The 13285-nt window shown below is 42.7% G+C and overlaps 1 protein-coding gene across 1 annotated transcript in view; it reads left to right on the top strand.

The window, feature by feature from the left end:
- TGS1 (trimethylguanosine synthase 1) overlaps positions 1 to 12986 on the top strand; it is a 28279-nt gene extending 15293 nt beyond the window's left edge. Inside the window, exons 11-13 of the mRNA XM_084279783.1 lie at positions 138 to 356; positions 1751 to 1827; positions 12700 to 12986. Coding sequence (XP_084135909.1) covers positions 138 to 356; positions 1751 to 1827; positions 12700 to 12816 — 413 coding nt within the window. The 3' untranslated portion in view covers positions 12817 to 12986. The remainder of the gene's footprint in view (positions 1 to 137; positions 357 to 1750; positions 1828 to 12699) is intronic.
- Positions 12987 to 13285: the final 299 nt, after the last annotated feature.

The following is a 13285-nucleotide window of genomic DNA, read 5'->3' as shown; positions in this document are numbered from 1 at the left end:
GCAGCACTAGGTTATAGGTGTGACCTGTACCTGGTGGCTGCAGAAAGAACGTGTGTCTTCTGAAGAGGCCTTTTGGTGGTCAGGTGGCAGCCATGGTTTGCGTGAAGCTGTGTGTTTGCTCTCCCTTCCCTTGGCAGTGATCGCGATTGACATCGATCCCGAGAAGCTGAGTCTCGCGCGCAACAACGCCGAGGTGTACGGCGTGGCAGACCAGATAGAATTCGTGTGTGGAGACTTCATGCTGCTGGCTGCTGACCTGCAGGCAGATGTGGTGTTCCTCAGCCCACCCTGGGGGGGCCCTGACTACGCCACTGCAGAAATCTTCGATATCCAAACCATGATCTGCCCGGACGGATATCCTTTCAAAGTTACTCCTTCTTGTGATTTTTCAGTCATTTATGATTGTTTTTCTCTCTTTCTTCACCTCCATCTCTTGAGGTGAAGGGCTTTTTGAGTCCTCTTCCCCCAACCTCAGCTATATGACTTTCATTGCCAGAACTTAAATATTTTTATTATAGTTTTTTATTTTTAAGCATTCATAAAGAGTTATCCTTTAAAAAATCCTCTAGAGAAGTGTAAAACCTTCTTAAGTGAAAGCATTAATTCAGTAATTTAAACTCCATTATATTAATTTATTACAATACCCCGAAGTAATCAAATAGTCATATACTGTGTATATATAGGTGATAATTACCTATATGAACTGTGACTTTCATAGAACTGTAGAATGGTTTGGGTTGGAAGGGACCTCAAAGACCCATCTAGTTCCAACCCCCCTGCCATGGGCAAGGACACCCACCACTAGACCAGGTTGCCCAAAGCCCCATCCAACCTGGCCTTGAACACTGCCAGGGAGGGGGCAGCCACAGCTTCTCTGGGCGGCCTGTGCCAGGGACTCACCACCCTCACAGGGGAGAACTACTTCGTCATATGTATCGAAACCTACCCTCCTTTAGCTTAGAGTAATTGCTTGTTGTTTTATCACTCCATGCCCTTGCAAACAGTCCTTCTCCAGCTTTCCTGTAGGCCCCTTTAGGTACTGGCAGGCTGCAATAAGGTCTCCCTGGAACTTTATCTTCTCCAGGCTGAACCACACCAACTTTGTCATTAATTCCACTTTTTAATTGATTTGTAAAAGGTATATCCTGCATTAAATATCTTACTCTCAAACAATTCTCAATCATAGCACCTGCCTGTGACTCAGGAAATCAGAGAAGAGTGCAAGCAAATTATTACCTTTTTTTAATTAAGGTATAAAATTCCATACTAAGTTACTGACAGTGGTATTGAACGCTCATTCATCTAGGAAGGTATTAACATAATAGTTTCATCACATAAGAAGTGAGATTGGGTTTGGGGGCAGGGGGGTGTCCCCAGAAATAAATCTGTTCTTTTCTCTTTGGCTTCATGTAGCCATATTTGTAAGAGAAAGGAAATCTTTGTATGCCTGTGTGAGAGATGTTCTACACAATGAATAGGAAGAAAAATATTAAAATAATGCACTGGCTATAAACTGGATTCAAATTTTTCAAACACTTCTCTGGAGTTCAGATGAATTTTCTTGAAGTGAGGTTCAGGTTTGAGGGGGTTTTTTTCTCCTTTCTAGGACAGTAATGATGAAATAGTTTCAGAAGAGTATCTAATTCACATACCCAGAAGACTCACTGTAATATAATTGCATAACATCTGAACTTAACATAAAGCAACTTCTTCCCTATACTTTTTTTTTTTCCTTTACTGGCTTCTACATTTGAAATTTTCAGGCTCTCCAAGAAGATCACCAACAATATTGTGTATTTTCTGCCTCGGAATGCTGACATTAACCAGGTGTGTTACTGGATAAGAACTTGGTAATTACAAAAAGCTCAGCTGGCTTAAAACATAGGTGTTATAAGCACAAATGTAAGAGTTCTAAGTATGTTCACCTGAGTTCTGTTTGGTTTTGGGGATTTTTGTTGTTGTTGTTGTTGTTGAAGTTATAACCTTGAGAAATTTCTGTTTGCAATACTTTTAAGACATTTAGAAATGGCAATAGTAGATTATTTTCATGATTTTGATACTGATCCTTCATAAAGCAAGAGTGTAGATTTTTACAGAACCTCCAAAGCCAGTAGATTTCTTGAGTACCAGACAGATACATCATCACAGAAGAAAAAAAATAGAGAATTTTAGCCAGCTCTTACTGTCTGCGAAGGCCTGAACGTTCATGGCTCTCAGTTTAGGAAGGAGTTGCAGGTAGCTGCTGTACTGCCTGCAGTCACTGCTGTCACTGCTAGGGCAGAGACACATGCTGTGCCACCAGAGGCCGTACTGGTGCTTGTGCCCACATGTGTGTGGTTTGATAGGGGCTGCCTGCAGTGCAGTGGTTCGCTAGTTAGATGCATCACTGACTTGATGAACACACCATTTGTTCCACTGGTGTGGGGAGGGGTTTTTGGTATTAGAAATGTTGTTAGAATTTTATTTCTGTCGTTAGATGACTGTAACAATTCCCCTGAGTGTCTGGTTTAGTTTCCTCTCTGTATTTTCTGTGTTCATTACGTCTTGCAGCTTCTGCAAAGAAGGAAGCAGTGAGATGTTCTCACTGTAACAAGCTGCAGAACTTCCACAGATTTTCTCCTGCTTTTCCAAAGGCTGTGTCTGACTTAGAGAAGGCAAGATCTCAAGCCACTTGGTGGCTTGTGGAATTGTTGGTGGCAAACAGCTGGCTTGAGAAACAGGCTGAAATTCGTATGGCCTGAGTATTAGCATGCTGTGAGCCCACCTTATGCACAGCACCATTTGTAGGGCAGGTGATTCGTTTGTGTTTTGCATTTCAGGCTGGTGAAATGTCAGAGTACCTTGTGAATCTTTGAGCCGGGACCTTAATTTTAGGCAGAGTGTCTCTAATTTCAACTTGTAAGCACTTATATTTTATCAAATGATTTGTTCCTGTGATGAAGAATGACCTTCCCATGTCCCTGCTCTGTTGAGCACTTTTTACCGGATTACCTAAGGAGGAATATTTTCACTGTGAGGGTGGCAGAGCACTGGAACAAGCTGCCCAGAGAGGTTGTGGGGCCTCCTCTGGAGACATTCAAAACACACCTGGATGCACTCCTGTGTGACCTACTCAAGGTGATGCTGCTCTGGCAGAGGGTTGGACTAGATGATCTTTTGAGGTCCCTTCCAAGCCCTGCCATTCTGTGATTTATAAATGGGTAAAGGCATCTACGTTTCACTTGTGTTTACACAAAAACATCTGAGAGTACTACCCACAGGCTTGCATTTATACCTACAAAAGAGCTTGGCCACCTCCACGTTGTTGGGCTAGGTGTCTTGTCACCTCTACATCTTGGACTGGTTGGCTGTGAATGTTGTTATGTTGATGTTCCTTGATGTACATCCACAGGCTTGTCTTGACACAAATGGCAGAAGTGTTACTGTTGTTGCTAAAAAGCATGGCTATGTGGTCACAGCTTAGTAGTTAAAAGCAGGTGTTTGAAGGCCTGGATCCAGTTCACTATGGGCACCAGTTCCTCCTGCCTTCCTCTAGAGATTGTGCCAATATAAGAAAAAACGAACCCAAAGGTTGATGATCTGAGAGTGGGGAAAAAAACATGACTCTAGCCCATAGTTTAGGGAAATGTAGTGTTAATCTTGTAGGGGAAGAGGTGTGTCGCACATGACCATCCCAAACGTGGCCTTAGTGGATGCTCTGGTCCATAGAGAGTGGTTATGGGTTTGGCTGCCATTATTCCTGGCTGTATTTAAGTTTGAAATTTCTGAATTTACTGCCACTATGCTTCTAGTGCTGTGAATCTCCAGAAAAGGGGAAAAAAAGATTTGTCATTCAAGTTTCTTAATGCCTGAAAACTGAGTAACGGGATAAGGTGCTATGTGCTGAACAGATTATCTGATGCCTTAGGTTTGAGTGGAAACTTAAAACCCTAAGTTTGATTTGTGATGACATTGCTCAGGCATGTAAGATTTGCCTCTTCTGTGTCCTCAAAATTTAACCTTGTATTCTCACACACATATGTAAGGATTTCAGAGATTACTTAGCTGCAGAATAGGTGGTCTAACTTGCTTAACATTTAATGTGGCAGGTGTTTAAGTACTCTGCCTCATTTCCTGGCTTGAATCCACACCTGAGTGTTTGTGAGCTTTGTCAGTTAAAATGGATGTAAGCAGACTTAATTGCCATTGCAAACCCTCATGAAGAAGTTTATATGGGCTGTAAACCAGTGTATCAGTGCAAGTTTGTATGTCTGACAGTGGGTATCAAACAGAAATGAAAATAAATGCCCATCAGTTAGAAGCATGCTTACAATCAAAACACTGTTTAACCTTTAGTTAAGGTGGTGGTGCCAATTGAGTAGAAGATACGTGCTTCTTTACAGCTAGATAGCTAACACGGAATAGGGATCGTGCTGCTGGTGGTAGCTGACCTTGACCTAGCTGTATTGAAGGAATCTATCTTGCCTTACTGGTAGACAAGACATCCAGCCTTGTTCTGCATTGTTTTATTGCAAAAAACAGTGCTTATTACGTCTGCAGGCACGGCCTTTCTGAGCAGAGTTAGTCGTGTGGAGAGAGATGGGCTGCTTTGAATTCCCTCACAAAGCTCACCGAGGTGAGGTGGAAGAGGAGAAATGAACTTCTGGAGTTCTGCCTCGAGAGGGAGCAGCGAGCCAGTGGAATACGTCGGTGCCTTTACAGAACGTGAAACGTTTCCTTTAACTGCACCGAATTTCCTTGTTTACACACATGTACTTGTTACAAAATTGCTAATGTATACAGGTCCATTTTCAGGTCGAGTCAGTCTTTAAAAATATTCTTTATAGGTAAGGAATAATAAGGAATTATTATATAGATGTGTGTGCACATTCATTAAAAAATATATTGTTAATAGTGCCCAGAATGCAGCTTGTGTATGACACCCTTGTTAATACCCCTCTCTTTGCACCATCTTTCCGTTTGACTCTACATTTCTTTCAGTTTTCATATACCTTAAAAGAATAAGAAAAAAAGAGGAAGGTGTGGAAATTATCAGTCAAATACATTAATACTGCTTCAGTTCTCAAGGGCTAAACTTGTATTTGGCTACTAGTCGTGTTTTTGAAAAGCAAAACAAAAAGGTTGACCTACTTAGAATTCCCAAAAAGTAGGAAAGAATTAGAAATTACTGTTTTGGATAGTCTATTTAAATCAAAATTATACCACGGCAAAATGAAGTTAAAGCACTTGAGAAATACTTGGGTAGTTGGTGAGTCTTCTTGCCTTCTTGCCTTGGCAAAATTTGGATGACAAAAAATTTCTTCTCCTTGCTCTGCTGTTGTTTTGACTCTAGTGGCAGTAGGGAGCCTACGGTTAGGGAATGCTCAACCTCCCCAGCATCCTTCCCCTTCTGGGCTGGTTCATATCCCTGAAGATCAAGAGGAGAAAAGGCAATAAAATCATAGAAACATTTAGGTTGGAAAAGGCCTCCAAGATCATCTAGTCCAACTGTCCCCCTGTCATTTATATTACTAACTAATTGATATCCCTTTTCAGCTGGACAGGGGAGAAAATATATATTGAGAGGCTTAGGAGTCAAGATAAGGACAGGGAGAGATCATTCTACAATCAGTGTCACAGGCAAAACAGACTCAACACAGAGGAAAGGAAAGAAAACTCTCTAATTTATTACACTGCACTGCACACCCAGTGACACCAGAGTTAAAGAGAAGTCTGACAGATCTTAAAGCACCTCCCCCGACCCCTCTCTTCTCAGTCAACTTCACTTTAGCCATGATTTTGCTCCCTTCTTCCTCTGCCATTGTGGCACAGGGAGGGGCAGGGACTGGGGGAATGGGGGTTTCAGTCAGTTCCTCACGAGTTGTTTTCCTTCTCAGCCAGGGGCAGCATTCCTCATGCCCTCCTTCCCCTGCTGCAGCATGGGGCCCCACCCACAGGAGACACTCCTCCACAAACTCCTCCGCAAACTTCTCCAAAGTGAGTGCTTTCCCACAGGGCTTCAGCTCTTCACCAGCTGCCCCAGCTTGGGTCACTCCTATGGGGTGCACTCATAAATCACAGAATGTCTCCACCTGCTCCACTATGGGTTTCTCCACAGGCTGCAGGGGCATCTTTCTCTCCTCCCAGAGGCGCCTCTTCCCCACTCCCTTCCCTGACCTTGCTGTCTACACAGTTTCTTACATCTTCTCACTCCCTTCTCTGGTGGCAAAAAGCAGCTGCTTGCGTTTTTTTCCTCCTAAATGTGATTCCCAGAGGCACTGTGACCATCGCTGATGGGCTCAGCCTTGGTCAGCGGCATGTCGGGCCTTGAGCCAGCTGGTGTTTGCTCTCTGGGACCTGCAGAGAGGTTCTGGCTGCTTCTTGCAGAGACCACCCTGCAGCCCCCCTTCTCCACCAGAACCCAGCCACACAAAACTGCAACAGTTATAGAAGAGTTTTGGTTTATCCAGGATCCAGCCTATGACATAAGGAAAAACAATGCAACTTGAAAAAGACTTGCCTGTATCCAGAAGCCTTTTTCTCTGTGTAGATGAGTTAAAGCTTAAATATAGATCCCCAGAAGGGGTACAGCACTGGGGCTCTGCTCAGAGGGCTGTAGCCACCATGTTGTGAAATTGCATTGTGGACCTTGCTGACTTGCTTTACAGTTCTTGAACCAGCAGGCTTCTTCATGGTGTGGGGTATGAGGAAAGGTCTAGTTAAAAAAAAAAAAAAAGAAATTGTCATGATCTTTGGAAAAGTGTAAGTACTCAGAAAGCAGCCCTTCTTCAAAATGTAAGCCTACTTCATCATTCAGTGTTACTCTAGTTCCAGTTTCATAAATGAGAACTCTTTTATTTACTAGAAATAATGCTTTTTCCTGTTGGGAGTTGCTGTTAAGCTTCTGCAAAATGTCCCCTCTTCAGCCAGCTATTTTTGGCCCTTATAATAGTGTAGGGTAACAGAGGGAGAACAGTACTGCTTTTTGGGCAGTATATGTCAAATAACATTCTTCTTTCTTTTTTAACTATTTTTAAGTGGTATTTTTTCCTCAAAGCATATACAAGGTTTTACACTTCATAAAGTGTTTAGGACTAAATTCCTAACATAAACTTTATGGTTAAGAGAACTGTTAATTGTTGTTTTCCAACGATGTCAACTTTAATTCTGTAAACTTAAAAGTATCTTGTTTGGTCTGTCATGTAAATTATGAACAGGCAGGTACAACAGACAAGACTTTGTCAGGATGATGGTTTTGGTAGGTTTTTTGTTGGGTCATTTTGGGGTTTTTTTTAGATGGCTGCAGATAATTTACTGCAGTACCTACAGGAGAGGTCTTGTCACTGCTCTTAAAGCTTCAGAGAACAGCTTAAGGGTTTTAAATGAAGCTTGTGCAAAGGAAAGTCTCCTGTCTTTTTACTTTCAGTCAAGACTGCTTTTCTGATTGGTTGGGGTTTTTTTTTGGTTGGTTGTTTTTTTTTTTTTTGAATATTAGTCAAGACTGCAACCTACATTGTCCATGACCACTTCACTCTGACAGATCAGAGAGTTTTCAAAAATGCCTGTGTCCTTTGAACCTTGCTGAGAGGGGGAGCCAATCCAGCTTCTGAGAAGCATGGGTCTTTTGGGGATGCAGCAGCATTGGGAAGATACACAGCATGAGAGCAAGATGTTGGATGGACACAGTGTGACATTGCACAGATGTGCAGGGGCTCTGGTGGGAAGTGATAAATGCTGTGCACTAGCAAGGTGTTCACAGGCATATGTTCTTCTAGTCTATTATTTGTAGTATTCTGCCACATGAATCATGCTTGACTGGGATTGTAAGGCAAATTGGCAGCCTCTCTCCACTTAAACTAGCTGGTGATTTATGCTTTCAGCCAGCTGTGGTTCTGTCCATCGTGAGCTGAGCTACTTGGTCTGCTTGGTGTTGTACAGGTTTGTAACACAGCTCCTGCTAGGAAGATCTTATGGGCTGCATTTATTCCCTCAAGATACTTAAACTGAAGCAGGGTTGGAGGCAGGGAAAGGTTTACCTTGGTCTTTATGCACTGGTGAGAATTCCTTTTTTTCTTTTTTTTTCTATCTTTTCCTTTTTTTTTTTTTCTAACCTGGTCACTTCTTGGATCTCTTTATGTTCTGTATCGAAAACACTGTCTGTGTCTTTACTATTTGCAGATTTGATGACTGGTGCAAAACTATAAGTTGGGAAGATTCCTGGGTTTGGGAGGGTTTTTAGGGGGGGAGGGATGCTGTGTTTTTGTTGTGTGTGATAGTTATACCCAATTAAGTGAAATAACTTCAGTGTTGCTGGAGCTTTTGATGTCTTAAATATTGGTTTAACAGACCCAGTGTGTCTTCCAACTGCTTCTAGAAGATACAGATTACCTATTGTTTCTAGTCTAGTGACTCCCTGAGCCCAGAATTAAGTGAAGTGCTCTTGATCCTCATAGTCATACAAAGAATGTGCATCATGCAGGTGTGTGTTTTGTTCCTTGCCATTGTTCTGGTAGCATCTTCATCATCTGTTTTGAGAGAGTCAGGTACCAAAGCAGTGTTCTCTGTGCAGGTTTCATGTCTGGATGGAAGATGATGTGTTTTTTAAAAGGATTTTTAAAAATCCAGTTGTTACAAATGACTGGTCAATGAAGAGAGTGTTAAGATGGGTAAAGCTTTTTGTTGTTGTTGTTATTGTTAATATGTTTGTTTATTTTAATGCTATCTGGTGTCATTCCCAGAATAGAAAATCACACCAGAGAGACCAATTTAACAAAAGAATAGATGGTGACTTCTGTGAATCAAGATGTTTGATCAGAGACTGACTAGTAAAACTACCCCTTTCCTTTCATTTAGCTATGATTTTAGATGAGGTTGACTGAAACCCTGGCAAAATGTGACCTGCCAAGCAGTGTCTCATTTATTTAGGAGTAAATACCTCAACGAGCAAGGCAGGGAATGAGAGGCCAGGCGATGATCTTGGGTTAATTTGATTGTATTTTTAAGATGCTTGGGTATTGTAGGAGTTGGCTGGTAAAAGACTGTAAGCTGATGCAGGCTGATTCCTTTTAAGTGAACGTAACTATGTACACTTCAGCCGTAACTCTCAGTTAATAACAGCAGCTTTTAAGCAGCCCACTTCAGACTCACGCATCTTCTTGGTCCTTGATGAATGACAAAGCCAGAAGATACCCCCAGCATATGCCAAGTCAGAGCAGCACCTCTGGGTTCCAGTCTTCAAGCTCGGATACCAAACTGTAGTTTGCCTGCCTCAAGTTCAAAAAACAAATCTCCATCCTGTCACAGGGTGGCAGCAGCACTGTGGTAGTGGCACAAGTCACCTGCAGGACCTGTATGTTTCTTTTTTTTTAAATGCTGCCTGAAAGCATTTTGTTTTCTTACAGTTGGTGTAAAGAATGCCATTGCCTTTTATTTCAAGTGAGTTGTTTGCTGATTTTTTTTTTTCCCTAGTCCTTGGGTTGGGTTTTTCCCCCTTCTCCCCCATTTATACTAGGGTTGTGCAAAACTAAATGAGTCACGGTGTCCTTGTGTGACTGGTTATTAAGCTTATGTTTCATATCCTGGAAAAGGCTTTGGTGGGGGAAAAAAAAATAACATCAGAGCTTTTTAGCCACAGTAAGTTTAGTTGGGGGCTGAAACAGACAGGAAGCTGCTTCACTAAAGGAATTTTAGTATGATTAAAAACCCCCTGCAAGGCCAGCAGGAAAACCTTTGAGTTCAAAAGTACCCTGACCAATATGAAGCAAGTTTGCACTTTAAGCAACTTGTCTTCTGAATAAATCTTCCACGTTTGTTTCCCTTTCCATATTTCTTTTCTGTTAAACTTCATATTTCTGTGTTAAACTTCGAGGCCAGACCTGCTGGCTGTGTTTTCAATGCACTCTGGTGGTAGCTGTGGACTAATTCCATCAACAGTCACTGAACTGAAGGGTGAAGCGTCCAAGTGAGAGGGATGTGGGGAGGGGTTAGCTGAAGCTGCATCCTTCCCCTCAAGCCAGCATGGTGTGTGGCACATGCAGAGTCACCTGGCACAGAGAAGGAGGCAATATCTGTCCCCCGAGTACGTGGGTTTGGGCTGAAGAACAAACCAGGATGAGGAGAATCATCAGGTTTGCACAGGAGGGAGGGAACAAATGAAAACAATCAAAACATTCCAACAAATTTTGGACTCGTGCAATTTTTTTAAAGGAATCAAGTGTTTCCATACCCACAATTGTAGCTCACCACAAACCCAGGAGATGCGTGTTGGTATTTCTAAGTCTAGGTGAGCACCTTTGTTTTTCTCAAAGCATCATTCCCCAGTCTGTTGTTATTTTTAGAGGGCGTCCATCTCTCTGTCAAGCTGGCACCTTTCTGGAGCTTGGTGTGTGGCAGCGTTCCCTTGTGAAGCTGTCAGGGCTGACTGAGCCCTCCCCAGGAAAACTTGGCAGCTCCTGCCCGAGGAAGTTTGCAGCCTCCAGCAATTTGCAAATAAGCATCTTCACAGAGGATTTGCATTTCTTTCCCCTGAATATCAAGGGGGGTTGGGGGTTGTGGAGCGCGTGTGGTGCTGGAACCCTCTCTCTGGAGCTTACATCTGTGTGCTCATTGGATTTTTGTCACCGTTGGGTGGATGAAATACTTCTAATAGTCGTTTGAAATTGGTCTTAGTTACCCTGGGTTTAACACTTGGAGACTAGATGCTGCGGGCTTCCTTCAGTGGATGGCACCCCTCAGCAGAGGAGCAGCATTCCCCTGCGTTACCAGTGAGGCACTTGGCTTTACTTGTACTTCTGCAGCAAATACTTAGTAAACACTTGTGTTTGATATCAATAGATTAGTCATACTTAGATACTCATGACAAATACTGTGCCCTGAAAGCAGGAGTAGGTAACCCTGAGACCGTCGTTTAATGTTCTTGTAATGAAGTCAACTAATAGAATTAATATTGCAGAATACTTGAATAACAGCATTAGCTATAAAGTGCAAAGCCTCTAATGCTTTTTGGAAGGGACATTCCAGCTTTTGTTCATGATAAATTAAAAATACAGCCTTAACATCTTCCTAGGAGAAATAAAAGTATGGATTGCCAAGCAAAGTTAACTGCTTTTAGGATTTCAAGCAAGCAAAGATAAGCTGTAAAATTAACATTCCTGATCACTTGCCAATTTCAGATTCTTGTGCTATTTATAAGTCAGCTGGCTTCTGCTTTTTTACTTAAGTGGCAGGTTCCTCTTTGACAAGAACGTGGAGATTTTTTTCCTATTACCCTCAAATTGAAGGATGGAGAAGCAGCTCACGCTTTTGTTTCTGTCTGCAGAAACAAAACACAAGGGAAAGCAAAGGGTGGAAAAAAGTAAATGCTTGATTTAGATAAGTAATTGGTAATTTTCTGGGCTAAGTCAATAAAGGTTCAAAGTATAATTTAATCTGTTGTTTCCTCTTGATAGTAGTGTTTTTCTACTTACAGTAAAATAGAGGAAGTTCAGCATGTTTATATTTAAACCTGCGCTTCAGAGTGAAGTCTCAAAGGAGTTTAGAAGTGTTAATAACGCAACCTGAACTTTTAAGTCTCAGCTGGTAACACTTCTGGGTGGAAAGATCAGTCCAGATCTACTGCAGGTTTGGAGACCTTGATCGCTTTGTCTGACCAGGAAGTCCCCCTGCATAGGCAGCTATAGAAATAGGTTTCCTGTAGCAGGCAGGGAAAACAGCAGCCCGGAGCAGAGTAGGCTGTGGAGCGGGAACAACCACCACAGCACAGGTCCTTGGGGTCCCTAGTGGGGGAACCAGTCAATGCTCAATTTTGGTGTTCTTTTCCCTTCTGTCTGTGCAGTCTGTCCTGGTGACAAATGAGTAGCCTGGATGGCCAGCATCCCTCGAGAGGGTCGTAGTAGACATCATGAGTAAGAACAGGAGAGGGGACAGTATTGTGTGCTCCAGTCTAAAATGCAAAGTCTGCTGCAAAATGTTGTCTGTCTGTAACCATTAGGCATCAAAGGTGTGCACCAGGCTCGGTCAGCAGAGCATGAACGGTGAAATTCTCACTCCAGTGATTGTAAACATGAGAACTGGGACCAGTGCTGCCTGACTGGCTGTCCCTGCAGCTACTCAGCTGCCCACAGCCTTACCCTCAATGCTTCCTGAGACTCCAGCACACACAGCAGTGTTTCTTTGGTTGCAATAACAACAAACAACTAACTGTTTTTACTGAGCTTTTTGGTCTGTTTGGGTTTGGGGGGGGGGGGTTCTCTTGTTTGGATCATCCATCTATCCCTCCCCCCTACCTTTCAGGGCAACTGCTTCATAATTTGGTTTTATGCTTTCCCCCAAATCCTGGGCTTTGGTCACCTTCCAATCACAATTTACAGCTTGCTTCTGCCACAAATAGGTGTCTCAAGTGCCACATGCCCTGCAAACCAGAGTCTAGCATCTCTCGCCTCAGCACGGCATGTGAAATGATGGCTGTTTGTGTCTAGTTCTGGAGTCCACTTATTTTCATGGCTTGGGGTAAGTGGGATTTTTTGGTCCCAAGGAAGCCACAAACCACTTCTATGAGTGAGTGGCGACACGAGAAGAGGACGAGCGGTGTTCGCTGCTAAGGAGCATTGTCACCAGTACTGAGCAGAGACGTATTTGATGTGATATTTCATGCGAATAAGAGGTTTGGGGGTTTCACCTCCTTCCCTGTGCATTGATTGCTTTTTGTTCTTTGTTTTTCAGGTGGCTTCCTTAGCAGGGCCAGGAGGGAAGGTTGAAATAGAACAAAACTTTCTCAATAACAAACTGAAGACGATAACTGCCTATTTTGGGGATCTAATAAGGCATGACATCTCCTGAACTCAGTGTGGATTCTTCCAAACCCAACCTCCCTGACTGCTGCTTTTCTTAAGCTTTTGTACAGCTGGCTGGTCAAAAATGACTTAAAGCCATGTTCCACTTTTAATTTCTGTGTACAAAGATTTGTTCTGTTTATTGCTACTGTCAATAAACCTTTTATAATAGTTTTGACAAAACTGTAGATGTGGAGGACCTGTGAATGTAGGAAGAGAGATCTTTATAAAATGCAGTCTTGCAACCTTTGTGTTGAGCTGGTTGAAGGGGGGATCAGGATTTCTTTACAGCTCTTGCACGGCTTTGATACTTGCTCTGGTTTTCGGATGGTCAAAAAGAACAGGCTCGAAGTCACCATGTGTCAAAAACTGCTCTCTCTGCTTGAGAAACAAAAGTATCCAAACATCAGGTGGAATTAGGAGGTCAGATACACCACCATATCTGGGTTAACCCCAGTTCTTCTCTCTGGCTCACT

Source organism: Gallinula chloropus (genome assembly GCF_964237585.1).
Source record: "Gallinula chloropus genome assembly, chromosome: 2".
NCBI lineage: Eukaryota > Metazoa > Chordata > Aves > Gruiformes > Rallidae > Gallinula > Gallinula chloropus.
The sequence above is the reverse complement of the archived record's forward strand: the minus strand, read 5'-3'. Positions and strand labels throughout refer to the sequence as shown.